This window comes from Papio anubis, chromosome 2 (assembly GCF_008728515.1).
Source record: "Papio anubis isolate 15944 chromosome 2, Panubis1.0, whole genome shotgun sequence".
Lineage (NCBI taxonomy): Eukaryota > Metazoa > Chordata > Mammalia > Primates > Cercopithecidae > Papio > Papio anubis.
In genome coordinates, this window is record NC_044977.1 from 65,796,409 (window position 1) to 65,810,545 (window position 14,137).

General features: G+C 40.9%; 1 protein-coding gene across 4 annotated transcripts in view; it reads left to right on the forward strand.

Annotated features, from left to right (window-relative positions):
- Positions 1-14,137, forward strand: part of CNTN3 (contactin 3) — a 346,250-nt gene that overhangs the window by 306,013 nt on the left and 26,100 nt on the right. For all 4 annotated transcript variants that reach the window (XM_009200333.4, XM_017955288.3, XM_017955289.3 and 1 more), the window contains exons 17-19: positions 139-209; positions 1,841-2,075; positions 4,810-4,925. In XM_009200333.4, the coding sequence (XP_009198597.3) occupies positions 139-209; positions 1,841-2,075; positions 4,810-4,925 (422 nt within the window). The remainder of the gene's footprint in view (positions 1-138; positions 210-1,840; positions 2,076-4,809; positions 4,926-14,137) is intronic.

Below are 14,137 nucleotides of genomic sequence, written 5' to 3' on the forward strand. Positions count from 1 at the left end.
CGTACATAAACATCCATATGTATGAATAACGTGCCAATGATTAAATTATTTTAAATATTTTAAAAAATTGCATTGTCTTTTAGATAAATGTTACTTAATGCAAGTACCATTTCATCTCTGTTTCTCTGACCTGTACAGTTCCAGAAGTGCCCCCTTCTGAAGTCAATGGAGGAGGCGGAAGCCGGTCTGAACTTGTGATAACCTGGGATGTAAGTGTTTGGGCAGCATCTTCACTATTAGGGTGTTGCTGTTCCCATGATCTTTGTGGCTTCCCAGGTGGTGGTGCTGGGGGTGTGGTTGGTGGGTGCTGCTGCTGCTGGTGGTAATATAGGTGGTGGTGGTGGGGTTAGTGGTATTGGGGCTGGTGGTGGTAGTTGTAGCCATAGTAGCTAATATTTTTTATGCTTTCTCTGAGCCACCCACTGTTCCCAGCATTTAGCATATATTTTCCTCATGTCATCCTTGCATCAATCTACAGATGAAAATACACAGGCTCGGAGATAAGAAATAATTTGCCCAGGGTCACCTGGTTGGTAGACGTAGGGATGAGTTATATTGTGGCTGTTGCCCCTCAAGGTCCCATTATGACTTTTCAAACAGCCGTGCAGCCCCCACTGGTAAAGGCACCTATTCCAACAGGTGCTTGAGTTTGTTTCCTTCCTGGCCATTCTCTCAGCCCTTGGTTTACATCATCAGTAGGAAAAAGGTTAATTAACAGGTTTTAAGTCAAAAAGTACTAGAATTACCTGCGTCTTTTGAAGATGTTGATGATGTGTCAATAAAATTTTTGACATGACTCAAATATAGCTTTCAGTTTTTCATTAATATTTTTTTTTCCTTTTTTTTTTTGAGGCAGTCTTGCTCTGTTGCCCAGTCTGGAGTGCAGTGGCATGATCTCAGCTCACTGCAACCTCCACCTCCTGGGTTCAAGAGATTCTCCCACCTCAACCTCCCAAATAGCTAGAATTACAGGCACATGCCACCATGCCCAGGTAATTTTTGTATTTTTAGTAGAGACAGGGTTTTGCTATGTTGGCCAGGCTGCTCTCAAACTCCTAACCTCAAGTGATCCACCTGCCTTGTAATTCATCAATTTATAAATTAGTATTTACTTCCCTTTTTTTTTTTTTTTTCTTGATGGAGTCTCTCTCTGTCGCCCAGGCTAAAGTCAGTGGCATGATATCGGCTCACTGCAACCTCCACCTCACAGATTCAAGCAATTCTCCTGCCTCAGCTTCCCGAGTAGCTGGGACTACAGGCGCATGCCACCACGCCCGGCTAATTTTTGTATTTTTAGTGGAGACAGGGTTTTGCCATATTGGACAGGCTGGTCTCAAACTCCTGACCTCGTGATGGCCGCTCGCCTCGGCCTTCCAAAGTGCTGGGGTTACAGGCATGAGCCACTGTACTGGGCCCCTTTTTATTTTATTTTTTTCAGTTTTACTTCATTATGCTTAATCACTAGTCCAATGTTTCTTCTCATAAAGTCAACATTAAGAATTAGATAATTTTTATTTGACTTAAGAGATCAGATATTTTCAACTGAAAGTATATCTTACTGTTAGAAACTCAGATTTGAACCATAAGATGATCAGCTGTCTGAATAATCACAGAAAATTCCAGTTTATTATCTGGATGGCTATGAAATGGTGGCATATGTCTGTTTCAAAGCAGCTGGCATCACTCTCCTGCTGATGTTTTCCTCCTTTTTTCATCCAACTGCTTAATACAATGTAGATGATGATTTGATGACTTTTACAAATGCCTGTGGATCACAGCTCCATTCATTTTTGCCTTGCCCTTATAAGTAAGGGTGATTCAGTGTGTCTTTCCTTTATAGCCAGTCCCTGAGGAACTACAGAATGGTGAAGGTTTTGGGTATGTTGTTGCTTTCCGCCCTCTTGGGGTTACCACCTGGATCCAGACAGTGGTGACATCCCCTGACACCCCAAGATATGTCTTTCGGAATGAAAGCATCGTGCCATATTCACCATATGAAGTTAAAGTGGGTGTTTATAATAACAAAGGTGAAGGACCATTTAGCCCGGTGACAACAGTGTTCTCTGCAGAAGAAGGTATGGAAAACATGACTGTGTTTCAGCTCTGCCTAGTAACAATTATTTGTGCTCCAAAAACGGATATAGAGTCTCGTTTTGACTTCAAATATGTTTATTCCAAAGAACAATGATCCAAGTAGTAGTTAGATTCCCAGTGCAAGTGATAAATATCAATCATAAATGACTTGAAGTGTAAGACTTAATGGATAGTTAGAGGATGTAACTGTGAAAGGAAAATAAAACCTCAGGACCCCAATTCACTAGGCCAAAAGGAAAAAATTAAGCTGAATGCTGAGTCATGCAAGAAAATGCCTTTTCTTTATTCCTAACCAGATAGCTACAGATAAAACATTAAATCTCTCTAAAGGTAGCTACTCTATGTTCGCCTTGCCTTATGTAAAGTAGTGATTTACTGAGCAGGAGACCTAATTGATTAGCCTCCTATCTGCTCTTTTTCCTTTGCAACATGCAGATTACCATACCCTTCCTCTTTGCACTCCAGCCCACTCTAAATATTAAAGCCCTCAAATTCAATCTTTGGAAATGGACACAGACCACAGACTGTTTCTGTGAACCCATGTTTTTTGGTTTTTTCTTTTTTATTTGTTTTCTTCTGGGCATGTCGTTAACACCTTGGTACAATAAATTCCAAAATTGATTGAGACCTGTCTCAGAACATAACCATCAATTTAAAAATCTGTTTTGAGGAACACTTCCTATGTTCCAGTTTGTGAAGCAAGGAAAATCACAGCCTTACCTTGGGGTAATAAAAATATACCCCTTGGAGCTACCCTAGTCCTAAGTTGTCCAGTGGTTCCCATGGCCTGAGAAAGGGATGTTACTGAATGAAGAGTCAGGAGCAGTGGTATCTCATTCAACACATATGCAATGTGCAGGTTTGAGGGATATGAACCTGCTGGTGGAGATACAGACATACTTCACTCTGGACCATTCCATTTCTTTGTCTTTCTTTTATACCTGTCTCAGATACTGAGACATCTACATTTTGTCTCATGACCGCTTTAGAAAATAATCAAGGTAAAAGAATTATACAAAATTGCCATTTCATAGATCAGCAACAACTATTGTAGTTTTTTGTAGTTCTACAAAAAAAAAATAATAATAAATGGCAGAAACTAACATGTATTCAAGTTTTGCTACCCGCCAGACATTACCTAATTTGATATTTCAGATAAGAAATATAGGCACTATTATTTCCCATTTACAAATGAGAAAATGGAAGCCTTATAAAAGAGAGTAATAAATTTGCCAAAATTCCTAATAGTGAGTGGTACAGCCAGTATTTTAACCAAGGGCCTTTGCCCTTAACCATTCTGAGCTCACAAAATATATCAGTGTCTCCCCTACCCTCCAGACCTGACAGTAAGTTGCAAAAAGTGGTCCGCAGTTGTCATTCCTAAGAATAGTAAGTAGAGTTGATTTTTCTTTGGATCCCCACCCCTCTTCTTGCCTTCTCACTTTCCGTTGAGTTCTGAGAGGGATTTTTTTTTTTAAGGATTATAAAAGTCTTTGCAGAAGAGTCTTAAATTCATAGCCAGACCTCATTTCTAAAAGTTGCCAGGGATTGCAAGGGCAAGTGAGAGGTCTGGGGAGTGATGGCAATTATCCAGGGAGTTTTTGGACACTGTTTACCTGTGCATCCAGGACCTAGGTGCTGGCAACTGGAAAAGAGGGACAGCCACAGCTTCTTACCCATTGTTGCCTCCTACCCATTGTTGCCTCCCTCATTTTCCTTCCCCTGTTACCATTTTTGCTCCCACTGAAGAGTCAGCTAAAAGTCTTTTTGTTCAAACATGAGAAATGAATTGGGCTTACCTAAGGAAGAAGCAGAAGATTTCTGTGAAATCTACTAGGTTGTCTCTGTGAATCCAAGGGAGAGTTATGTAGTAAACCTCACAAAGAACTTTAATCAGAGAAGCCCTGAACCTCAGAAAATGGTCTGCTCCTCTAGAGTACCTGCACTGGATCAGTGGGCTCCAAGTACTCCTCGACTCTCCAAACCAAGTTTCAAATTCTCAGGAGAGAAAATCTAAGAGGCCCCACCTTAGACCAGGAATTCATCTCAGCATCAAGCCACCTTGTCTGAGAAGCAGGATCGTTTGACAAGAGGAATACACCTGAACTGGGCCCTGAGAGGGGAGAACCACTGTGAACCCCATAGAATCTCAACAGTGCTTATTACAAAGGGGGATCTTCTTACTGTGTAACAAACCACCTGCATTTCTATCTACTCCTTCAAAAGGACATGCCATCCACCACATTTCAGTTGTCCGTTCTGTAGGCCTCGCTAGAGAAGGTACTCACTCAGTGTTTATTGTGTACATGAGCTTTACTTAACCTAGACCTTTGTTTGGCAAAATGAAAACTAAGTAGCATTTGTGGACAGGAAAGTTCCCAAACAGTAGGAAAGAAATAAAGGGAAGGAAATAAAGACAAGGTGAGGATAACACAGGCAAAAAAAGGAAGATAAGGAAGATGCCCAAAAAGAGGTGCAAGGGAGGAAAGTATAGGTTGCCACAGCTGTTTAGCAAGGAAACGCCTTTGGCTATGATGCCATCTTTTCCTAAGAAACAGAAACGGACCAGTGTCTCTATTTTCAACATATGGTACCAGAATATTTCATAGAATTTTCAAGTATGTTAAAATGCTTCTATAAAAATAAGAACGTTAATATATGTTTTAAACAAACTGCCAAAATTATCGTCATATTTCAATTTCTGCTTCCGAACAGAGCCTACAGTGGCCCCATCTCAAGTCTCTGCAAATAGCCTATCTTCCTCAGAAATTGAGGTTTCATGGAATACCATTCCTTGGAAGTTGAGCAATGGACATTTACTGGGCTATGAGGTAATTTCTTTTCTGATTAATTCATGTATGTGTGTCACATGCTACTTTGTCTCCTTACATTTGAAATCCTTAACAATGACCTCTTATTTGAAGTCTATCTTTGGCTGAAATTTTTTTATCAACACATTGTTTCATCTGATGTTCAAGGCATACTGAATTTAACCAGTTGAATGAAAATAACATTAGTTGGAGTAGAAAAGGAACAACAAAAGAATATGAAAGGAAATCATGTATCATGTGGGCCAAATATTTTAGATGGGTTTACTAAAAAATAAGGGTGAGATTGAACTGCAGTATTAAGTTCATAGAGTACTTTCGTCAACAGGAAGTCACTGTCCTCCAGCTCTTTGTCTTACTTTCTTGGTGGCTTTGTTACATTGTGGAGTTCTTTTATAGGCTCTAGAGAAGCCACCTGTCTGTAAGATACTTTGAGCCTTCAAAGACCTCTCTGTTTAGTGAAATAGGATGAAACATCTGAAAGAGAGGATAATGTAAGACCAAATATAATGAAGGTCTGACTAGGTCACTCAAACAGGAAATGTTTGCGTTGTCAAGAAGGATGGGACATATTGAAAGTCTTTATAAGGGTGGTAAGGCTTAACAGGACTTTCAAGGGAAAGTAAGTAAAGGTGGAAGGAGTGGAAAACATTCTGGATTAGGTATGGCATGACGGAAAAGCAGAGTAGAGGCCTACCTGCCAAAGGTTCCTGTTTGAAAAGGTGACTTCAGATAGGCACGGGAGGACCAGGTCACAGGTGGCTTTAAAGGCTAAGAAGAACCATTTGAACTGGGTCCCCTATTTAGTAGTGAGCAGTTAGAGGAAACTGGGAGCAGTAGAGCCAAGAACTGGCAAGATAAATACAATGCAAAGAAGATTTTGCCAACAATGGCATTGTGGGATTCATAGTTGTGATTTCATCCCACCCACAGCTGTCTTCTTATGAAGCTTCCCTCCAGGCTTCCCTGAGGAAGTGTGTAACTCCTGATTCAGTGGCAGGCTTACATGGGCAGGTTTGCATCACAGGGCCACGTACCCCTCCACTTGCCAACACACCTTCAAATGAGAGCTCCAGGGTGATCTCTCGATCAAATGTAAATGCTCTGTGGACTGTGAAGCCTAGCAAGTCAGATTCTTGTTTGAGATATTTAAATAAGAAATATACAGATTATAATTAGTGAGTGTAATGCAGTAGTGTGTCACATTTGGGGCTCAGTTCAGACTTCTCAAACTAAGGCCATGGACATGCAGGACAAAGCTAATCTGCAGAGATGAAATACACTCCCATGCAACCCTAAAGAATGGAGGAGACAGGGGCTCATGGAACCTGCAAGAGGGCAGAATAAGCCAGGTGTGGTGGCTTGCACCAGTAATCCCAATACTTTGGGAGGCAAATGTAGAAGGATTGCTTGAGCCTAGGATTTCAAGACCATCCTGGACAACTTAGTGAGACCCCATATCAATAAAATATACAAAAATTAACCAGGCATGGTGACACATGCCTGTAGTCCTAGCTACTTGGGAGGCTGAGATGGGAGAATTGCTTCAGCCCAGGAGGTCGAGGCTTCAGTGAGCCGTCATCCTGCCACTGCACTGTAGCCTGGATGGCAAACTGAGATTCTATCTCAAAAAAAGTGGGGGCAGCCAGAATAAAATAGCTCTTTGACAGTCATTCAGTTCTCAAATGACTTGGCTTTATTCTTTTTCATCATGTTACCTTGCCCTTCTTTTTAATAGATTCTCTTTATATTTGAACTGCCTTGAGACAGTTTCTGTTCCTTGCAACCAAACAAGCATTGACTTGAATTAATATTAGCAAATTAAGAAAAGAAAGGATAGGGAATAGAGCAATGATGCTCAGAGTGTGGACTGTGAAACCCCTACAGCAGAATTACCTGAAGGTGTTGTTAAAATTGAGCTCCCACAGCTCTCCCAGGACCCACTCAATCCAAACGTTTAGGACTAGGTCTTGTTAGTGTATATTTTTAGTAACTATCTGTAAAGAAACATCTTCCTGCACACTTAAATGTACTAAACACTGGTCTTGACACAGAGAAGCCTGATCAGAGACAGAATAGTCCAGACTTAAGGAAGAGAGAGTATGAAGAAGTAAAACACCACATAAATACAGGAGAACAACTTAATGCGCATCTTAAAGGAAGCCAAGAATAGCTGGATGGGGCCGGGCGCGGTGGCTCAAGCCTGTAATCCCAGCACTTTGGGAGGCCGAGACGGGTGGATCACGAGGTCGGGAGATCGAGACCATCCTGGCTAACACGGTGAAACGCCGTCTCTACTAAAAATACAAAAAACTAGCTGGGCGAGGTGGCAGGCGCCTGTAGTCCCAGGTACTCGGGAGGCTGAGGCAGGAGAATGGTGTAAACCCAGGAGGCGGAGCTTGCAGTGAGCTGAGATCTGGCCACTGCACTCCAGCCTGGGTGACAGAGCGAGACTCCGCCAAAAAAAAAAAAAAGAATAGCTGGATGGAAGATTTCTTTAATTCCATGACAATGGATGTAAGCAATGAAAGATGATGGGGAGCCAACAGTAGCTCCCTCGTGATTAGAGAACTGGCAGTGACATTGGCAATGGAGGTAAAGGTATATGGGATGGAAGGAGCACAGCTGTAAGGGAGTGTGACTCTGAGGCCAGTCCATAGCAAATCCCAATTCTACCACTTGCCAGCTGTGTTGGGAAAATTACATAAACTCTGTGAGCCTCATTTTCCTCACCTGTAGAATGGGGACAATAATAGGCCTAATTCATTAGGATATTGGCAGGATTGGATAAGATTAGGTATGTAATGAGGTTCTCATAATTTCTGGCTCTTTATTTCTTTATCTATCTATCTATTTTTGAGACGGAGTTTCCCTCTTGTTGCCCGGGCTGGAGTGCAGTGGCGCGATCTCAGCTCACCGCAACCTCCGCCTCCTGGGTTCAAGTGATTCTCCTGCCTCAGCCTCTCGAGTAGCTGGGATTACAGGCGCGCACCACCACACCCAGCTGATTTTTGTATTTTTTAGCAGAGATGGGGTTTCTCCATGTTGGTCAGGCTAGTCTTGAACTCTTGACCTCAGGTGATCTGCCTGCCTTGGCCTCCCAAAGTACTGGGATTACAGACGTGAGCCACTATACCTGACCAATTTCTGGCTCATCATAATAAACAGTCAGTAGGTGTGAGACATTCCTCAGAAGAATTTTTGAGATATTAATGTATCTATTTCTCCCCAGTAAATATTCTGTAGCAAATAATTGACAGTAAGCCCCCTTAACTCAAGGGATTATGCCAAAAGCTATCAAAAGGAGTTGCCTGCAAGACACTTCCCTTCCTAGCTTTGTTTCAAAAGTTCAGGCCATTAGGGAGATTGTTCCATGTTTCTTGGAGGGTCATAGGAGAGAAACTGCAACTGAGGAAAACATACAAGAGAAATTTCCAATGGCATTGGCAGAAATAAATGTCTGAAGCTTACAAAGCCTCCTGGGGCCTACATCTTTCTAAGGCAGTGCCCAGGTTGATGGCAAGATTGAACAACTGTGTTTCCCACACTCAGCAGTGATTACTCACTCACCAAACACGGCCTCCAGCTGCTAGAAGTAAAGGGCTCAAATCAAACACAAAAATAAGTGATCTTGGGGGCTTTGGGAAGGGAGGCCCAGGAATGACTATGCCTGAATCTCCCATTAGCTGAGCAGGATATGGGATTCAATGTTTGATCAAATTTATTTAAAGAAAATAACACAGCTGGGCGCAGTGGCTCACGACTGTAATCCCAGCACTTTGGGGGCCAAGGTGAGTGGATCACAAGGTCAGGAAATCAAGACCACCCTGGCTAACATGGTGAAACCCTGTCTCTACTAAAAATGCAAAAAAAAATTTAGTAGAGAGGAACACTTTTACACTGTTGGTGGGACTGTAAACTAGTTCAATCATTGTGGAAGACAGTGTGGCGATTCCTCAAGAATCTAGAACTAGAAATACCATTTGACCCAGCCATCCCATTACTGGGTATATACCCAAAGGATTATAAATCATGCTGCTGTAAAGACACATGCACACGTATGTTTATTGAGGCACTATTCACAATAGCAAAGACTTGTAACCAACCCAAATGTCCATCAATGATAGACTGGATTAAGAAAATGTGGCACATATAAACCATGGAATACTATGCAGCCATAAAAAAAGGATGAATTCATGTCCTTTGTAGGGACATGGATGAAGCTGGAAACCATCATTCTGAGCAAACTATCGCAAGGATAGAAAACCAAACACTGTATGTTCTCACTCGTAGGTGGGAATTGAACAATGAGATCACTTGGAAACACAGGGTGGGGAACATCACACACTGGGGCCTGTCATGGGGTGGGGGAAGGGGGGGAAGATAGCATTAGGAGATATACCTAATGTAAAAGATGAGTTAATGGGTGCAGCACACCAACATGGCACACGTATACATATGTAGCAAACCTGCATGTTGTGCACATGTATGCTAGAACTTAAAATGTTTTTTAAAAATAATTAAATAAATAAATAAAAATACAAAAAATTAGCTGGGCGTGGTGGCGGGTGCCTGTAGTCCCAGCTACTCGGGAGGCCGGGGCAGGAGAATGGCGTGAACCCGGGAGGCAGAGCTTGCGGTGAGCCAAGATCACGCCACTGCACTCCAGCCTGGGTGACAGAGCAAGACTCCATCTCAAAAAACAAACAAACAGAAAAGAAAATAAATGAACACATATGGCACTCCTCAGATGGGAGACTGACATGCACACTCACCGTGAACAGTGTTGTCCTTTTTGGAAATCATGACAGGATCATAATTCTTGACCTGGTTGTAACTTGTAAAATAGTTAAGAAAAATAAATGGAAGAATATACATGAATGGCTTGTGGGATTCCAAGCAGAACAGAGTGCTAGCAGTCACTGGTGGTTGTTGAACAGCTTAGGGGAAGGTAGATGTTGATTGTTTAATATAGTCATGCACTGCATCATGATATTTCAGTTTAGGACAGACCACATATACAACAGTGGTCCCCTAAGATTATAATACCACAATTTTGCTTTACCTTTCCTATGTTTATGTATGTTTGAATATACAAAAATGTACCATTGTGTTACGTTGCCTACAGTATTCACTACAGCAACATGCTGTACAGGTTTGTAGCCCAGGAGCACTACACTACACCATCTAACATAGCTGTGTAGTAGGTTATACCATGCAGGTTTGCATAATTGCACTCTACGATGTTCATACAATGCAACAACCATCTAATAATACATTTCTCAGAACATATCCCTGTCATTGTAACACGTAACTGTATATAAATTTAGGTCAATAAGAAGTCATCCAGATAAGGATATTTTATAAGAAAGTAGAATCACACCATTATTGGTCACACCAAGAAAGAGAGTTTCACTGAAAGACAGAAAATTTAAAAATCCTCATAGAACCATCACAGTGTCTAGTTAAGTCCACACCACTTTAGAATTAGACAAACCTGTGTTCAGATCTGCTAGGTTGAATATAAACTCTGCAAGGGAGACGTTAACTCAGCCTTTTTCTTCGTTGATCTATCCCCAAGTGCCTGGAGTAGTATCTGACATACAGGAGGCATGCAAAAAATATATGTTGATGGAATAACTGCAGTTTGGGCTCTGCTACCCTGTTGCTGTATGTCCTTGAGCAAGTTGTTCGAGCTCCCCAAGGCTCAGTTAAAATAGAGAGAATAATAACTCACAGCATTGTTTGCAAATTAAATGAGATAAAGCAGCTATTGTCAAAATGGCCCAAAGAGACTCAGGGCTTTCACTTTTCTGTTTTGAATATTGGGCTTTGGGATGAGATTGTACTGAAGAAAAAAAAAAAATGAAGTAATATATAGTAATGTAGCACAATCCCAGTGTGAGACCCAGTGGCCACCATTTCTAATGCATGCTGATATTGCCGTCAAAGTGGGACACAGAAAGATGAGAAGAGCTATGGGAAAATGGGACTTTCTTGAAATTAATTACAGGTTGAAATGCATTGCCGCTTGCCTGTTTGTAAAGAGTAGCAAATAGAATGTCCAAATGTAGCATGAATACAGTATTGAAAGGAAACAACGATTAAACATTTCTTTCCCAAATGCTTGGTAAGTATAAAGAAAAAGGAAACAAGCTGAAAGAAGTACTAATTGGGAAAATCTTACAAAATAATTTATGTAATTATACCAAGATAAAAATATGTCTTTTCTTAGTTTCAGTAATGATTTAAAAATTAACCTTGGGTAGGGGGAGAAGGACTTGGCAGAGTATTTAATTATCAGTCGTGTGGCTAACTTTCTGGGTTGCAGTTTCCCCAGTTTGGCTTTAAAATTGTTAATAGCTCCTGCCTTTCTCTCATCTCAGTGAGGGTTGATCATGTGCCATGTGGCATGCTGAGCACACATCATCATTAGCATCTCGACTAATTTTCTTTCTGATTTGACCAAGCAGTAGTTGAGAAGCTCATTTCCCTGGGCTCCAATTTATTTCATCAGCTAAGCCGTTATACTCAGGCTCAGATCTTTTCTGGTGCCCTTTTGGGTAGGAACAAGAGATACAGACATGATGAAGAGAGGCAGAAGCCTTTAAGTTCATGGATCCTGGGTGCCTGAGGAATGAAAGCTCCCACGTTCTAGTGCAGTATCTACAGTCCGTTTCTTTAAAGTCCTTCTCTGTTTTGAAAGAACCACATTTGGGAGAATGACCTTGATAGATGATTAAAACAAGTCTACACTTGTGAAATGATACAGATTAGCATATTTTGGAGGAATCAATTTTTTTTTAAGTTTGGCAGAAGAACGTAAGTAATGTGCCATAATAGAATGCCAAACTTAAACTTCATTGATGCCTTCTTCCAGCCTCCTGTTCCAAACAGCTGTACAGAATATGTTCCTAATATTTCAATTAGAATGAAAAAAGATGTAGGCCAGGCGTGGTGGCTCACACCTGTAATCCCAGCACTTTGGGAGGCCGAGGAGGGTGGATCACCTTAGGTCAGGAATTCGAGTCCAGGATGACCAACGTGGTGAGACCCTGTCTCTACTAAAAATACAAAAATTAGTCCGGCATGGTGGCTGTCACCTGTAATCCCTGCTACTCAGAAGACTGAGGCAGGAGAATTGCTTGAACCCGGGAGGTGGAGGTTGCAGTGAGCCGAGATCGTGCCATTGTACTCCAGCCTGGGCAACACAGTGAGATGCTGTCGCAAAAAAAAAAAAAAGAAAAAAGAAAAGAAAAAATATGTCAAATATGTGAGTACTTTTTTTGAGACTATGAAAATCTCCCTGGAAAAAAAAGACATATGCATTAGGTCTAATTCTCTGAAATTGGGCAAAGAATTCACTCTAGCACAAGTCAAATGCATATGGAAAAATAGGATACAGACAATTGAGGCATACTGAAATAAATATGACAGGCACAAATGCATTCAAGTGTGTATAATACAGACTTTTGAAGAGGGTCAAAGGGTTGGTTTAACTGGAGAGAGCAGTAGCAGTAGCCTTTTGTGAGTGAAGGTTGCCTAAATGGTGCTGTATTCTTTATTAGGCAAAGATATTCTGTACCAAATGGTGGCTCAACACTGGGGGAATAAATATCCCAGCCTCTCTTTCCTTCCATCCTCCCATCACCAGCATCCTATTACTTACACCAAGTGAGAAGCCACAGGGCAAGGGAGCCAGACGGACAGTAGTTCATACCAGTCAGCTCTCCTGGGGACTGACAGCAGAGTGAAGAAGAGTGGAAGACAGATCTGGAGTTGTCTTCCTAAAAGACATTTAATGCATTTTTACCTGCTTTCTATTTATTTAAATGTGTCTGGTCTAACTGCTAAATTAAAATATTTGTCTCTGAAAATCTATAAGTATGAATATAATTATATAATTCTTTTTGTCCATTAAGAGTATTTCTGATTCAATAGCTATTCTTTAATGGCTGAAAAAAATGCCATTTTAATATATTATTTTTATAAGCTGCATTTCATTTTTAAATTTAAATTAAGTGAAATCTCTGATGCAGTGGTATTAAGGACTCTTCACAATAGGAACATATTTTTTTGGAAAAAACAAATTACTGGAAGTAATAGAGATATTTTTAATTCTGATATTTCTCAATTGTGTTTCTGTTTACTTACCCAAATAAAAATATATTGGTTTGTGAAATGGTTTTATGATTCTGAAGGCAAAAAATTGTATTGCCTCCTCAATAAATTGGAGTTTTGATGTTTCCTAGATGAATACAATATTGAGAATTGAATACATAGCCTGGTGAATCTCTGATGTAGGAAGGAGGGAGGCATTTTTAAACTATGTTCAGGCCATTCAACAATTCAACAGCAGTTAATGGTTAGTATGTACAGACTTTGCTGCGAGCAGTAAAGCTATGGTGATAACCAAGACAGACAAGCCCCTGCCTCAGGTGTGTGAATCCACCTTCACATCCTTTCCCTCCTGCTGTCTGCTGGGTGAGGAAATGCAGTTAATTTCTGTCCCAGGTGCACATCCTCACTGGCAAACCAAGGCATAGCCACCCACGACTGCTCAAGAAGATAGCCTTTATCTCTCAGGTGTCTAGCAAGGAAAAATGATTGAGAACCACAATTCAGTATTAACAAACCCCCTTCCCTGGAGTGGATTTGCTTTTTATTTTTCCTACTCTAAACTCAGAGTGAATTTGCAATAGGAAAATTGCTGCGTTTATTCAGTTCTGGAAAATTCTCAGCCTTTTTCCCTTTGACTGTTGCTTTTTCCGCAGTCTCTCCTTCTGAAACTCCAGTTAGAACTTTTCATTGTACCGTCAGTGTCTTTTAAGTTTGCTTTTGTAATTTTTGTTTCTTTATACGGGCTCTGTTCTGGGTTCATTAATTCCCTTTTCCACCATAAGTCTTCAGCTTAATTCTATCACTGATTTTATTTTATTTTTTTTTATTTTTTATTTTTTTAACTTTATTTATTGTTATTATACTTTAAGTTGTAGGGTACATGTGCATAACGTGCAGGTTTGTTACATATGTATACTTGTGCCATGTTGGTCTGCTGCACCCATCAACTCGTCATTTACATCAGGTATAACTCCCAATGCAATCCCTCCCCCCTCCCCCCTCCCCCCTCCCCATGATAGGCCCCGGTGTGTGATGTTCCCCTTCCTGAGTCCAAGTGATCTCATTGTTCAGTTCCCACTCATAGGTGGGAACTG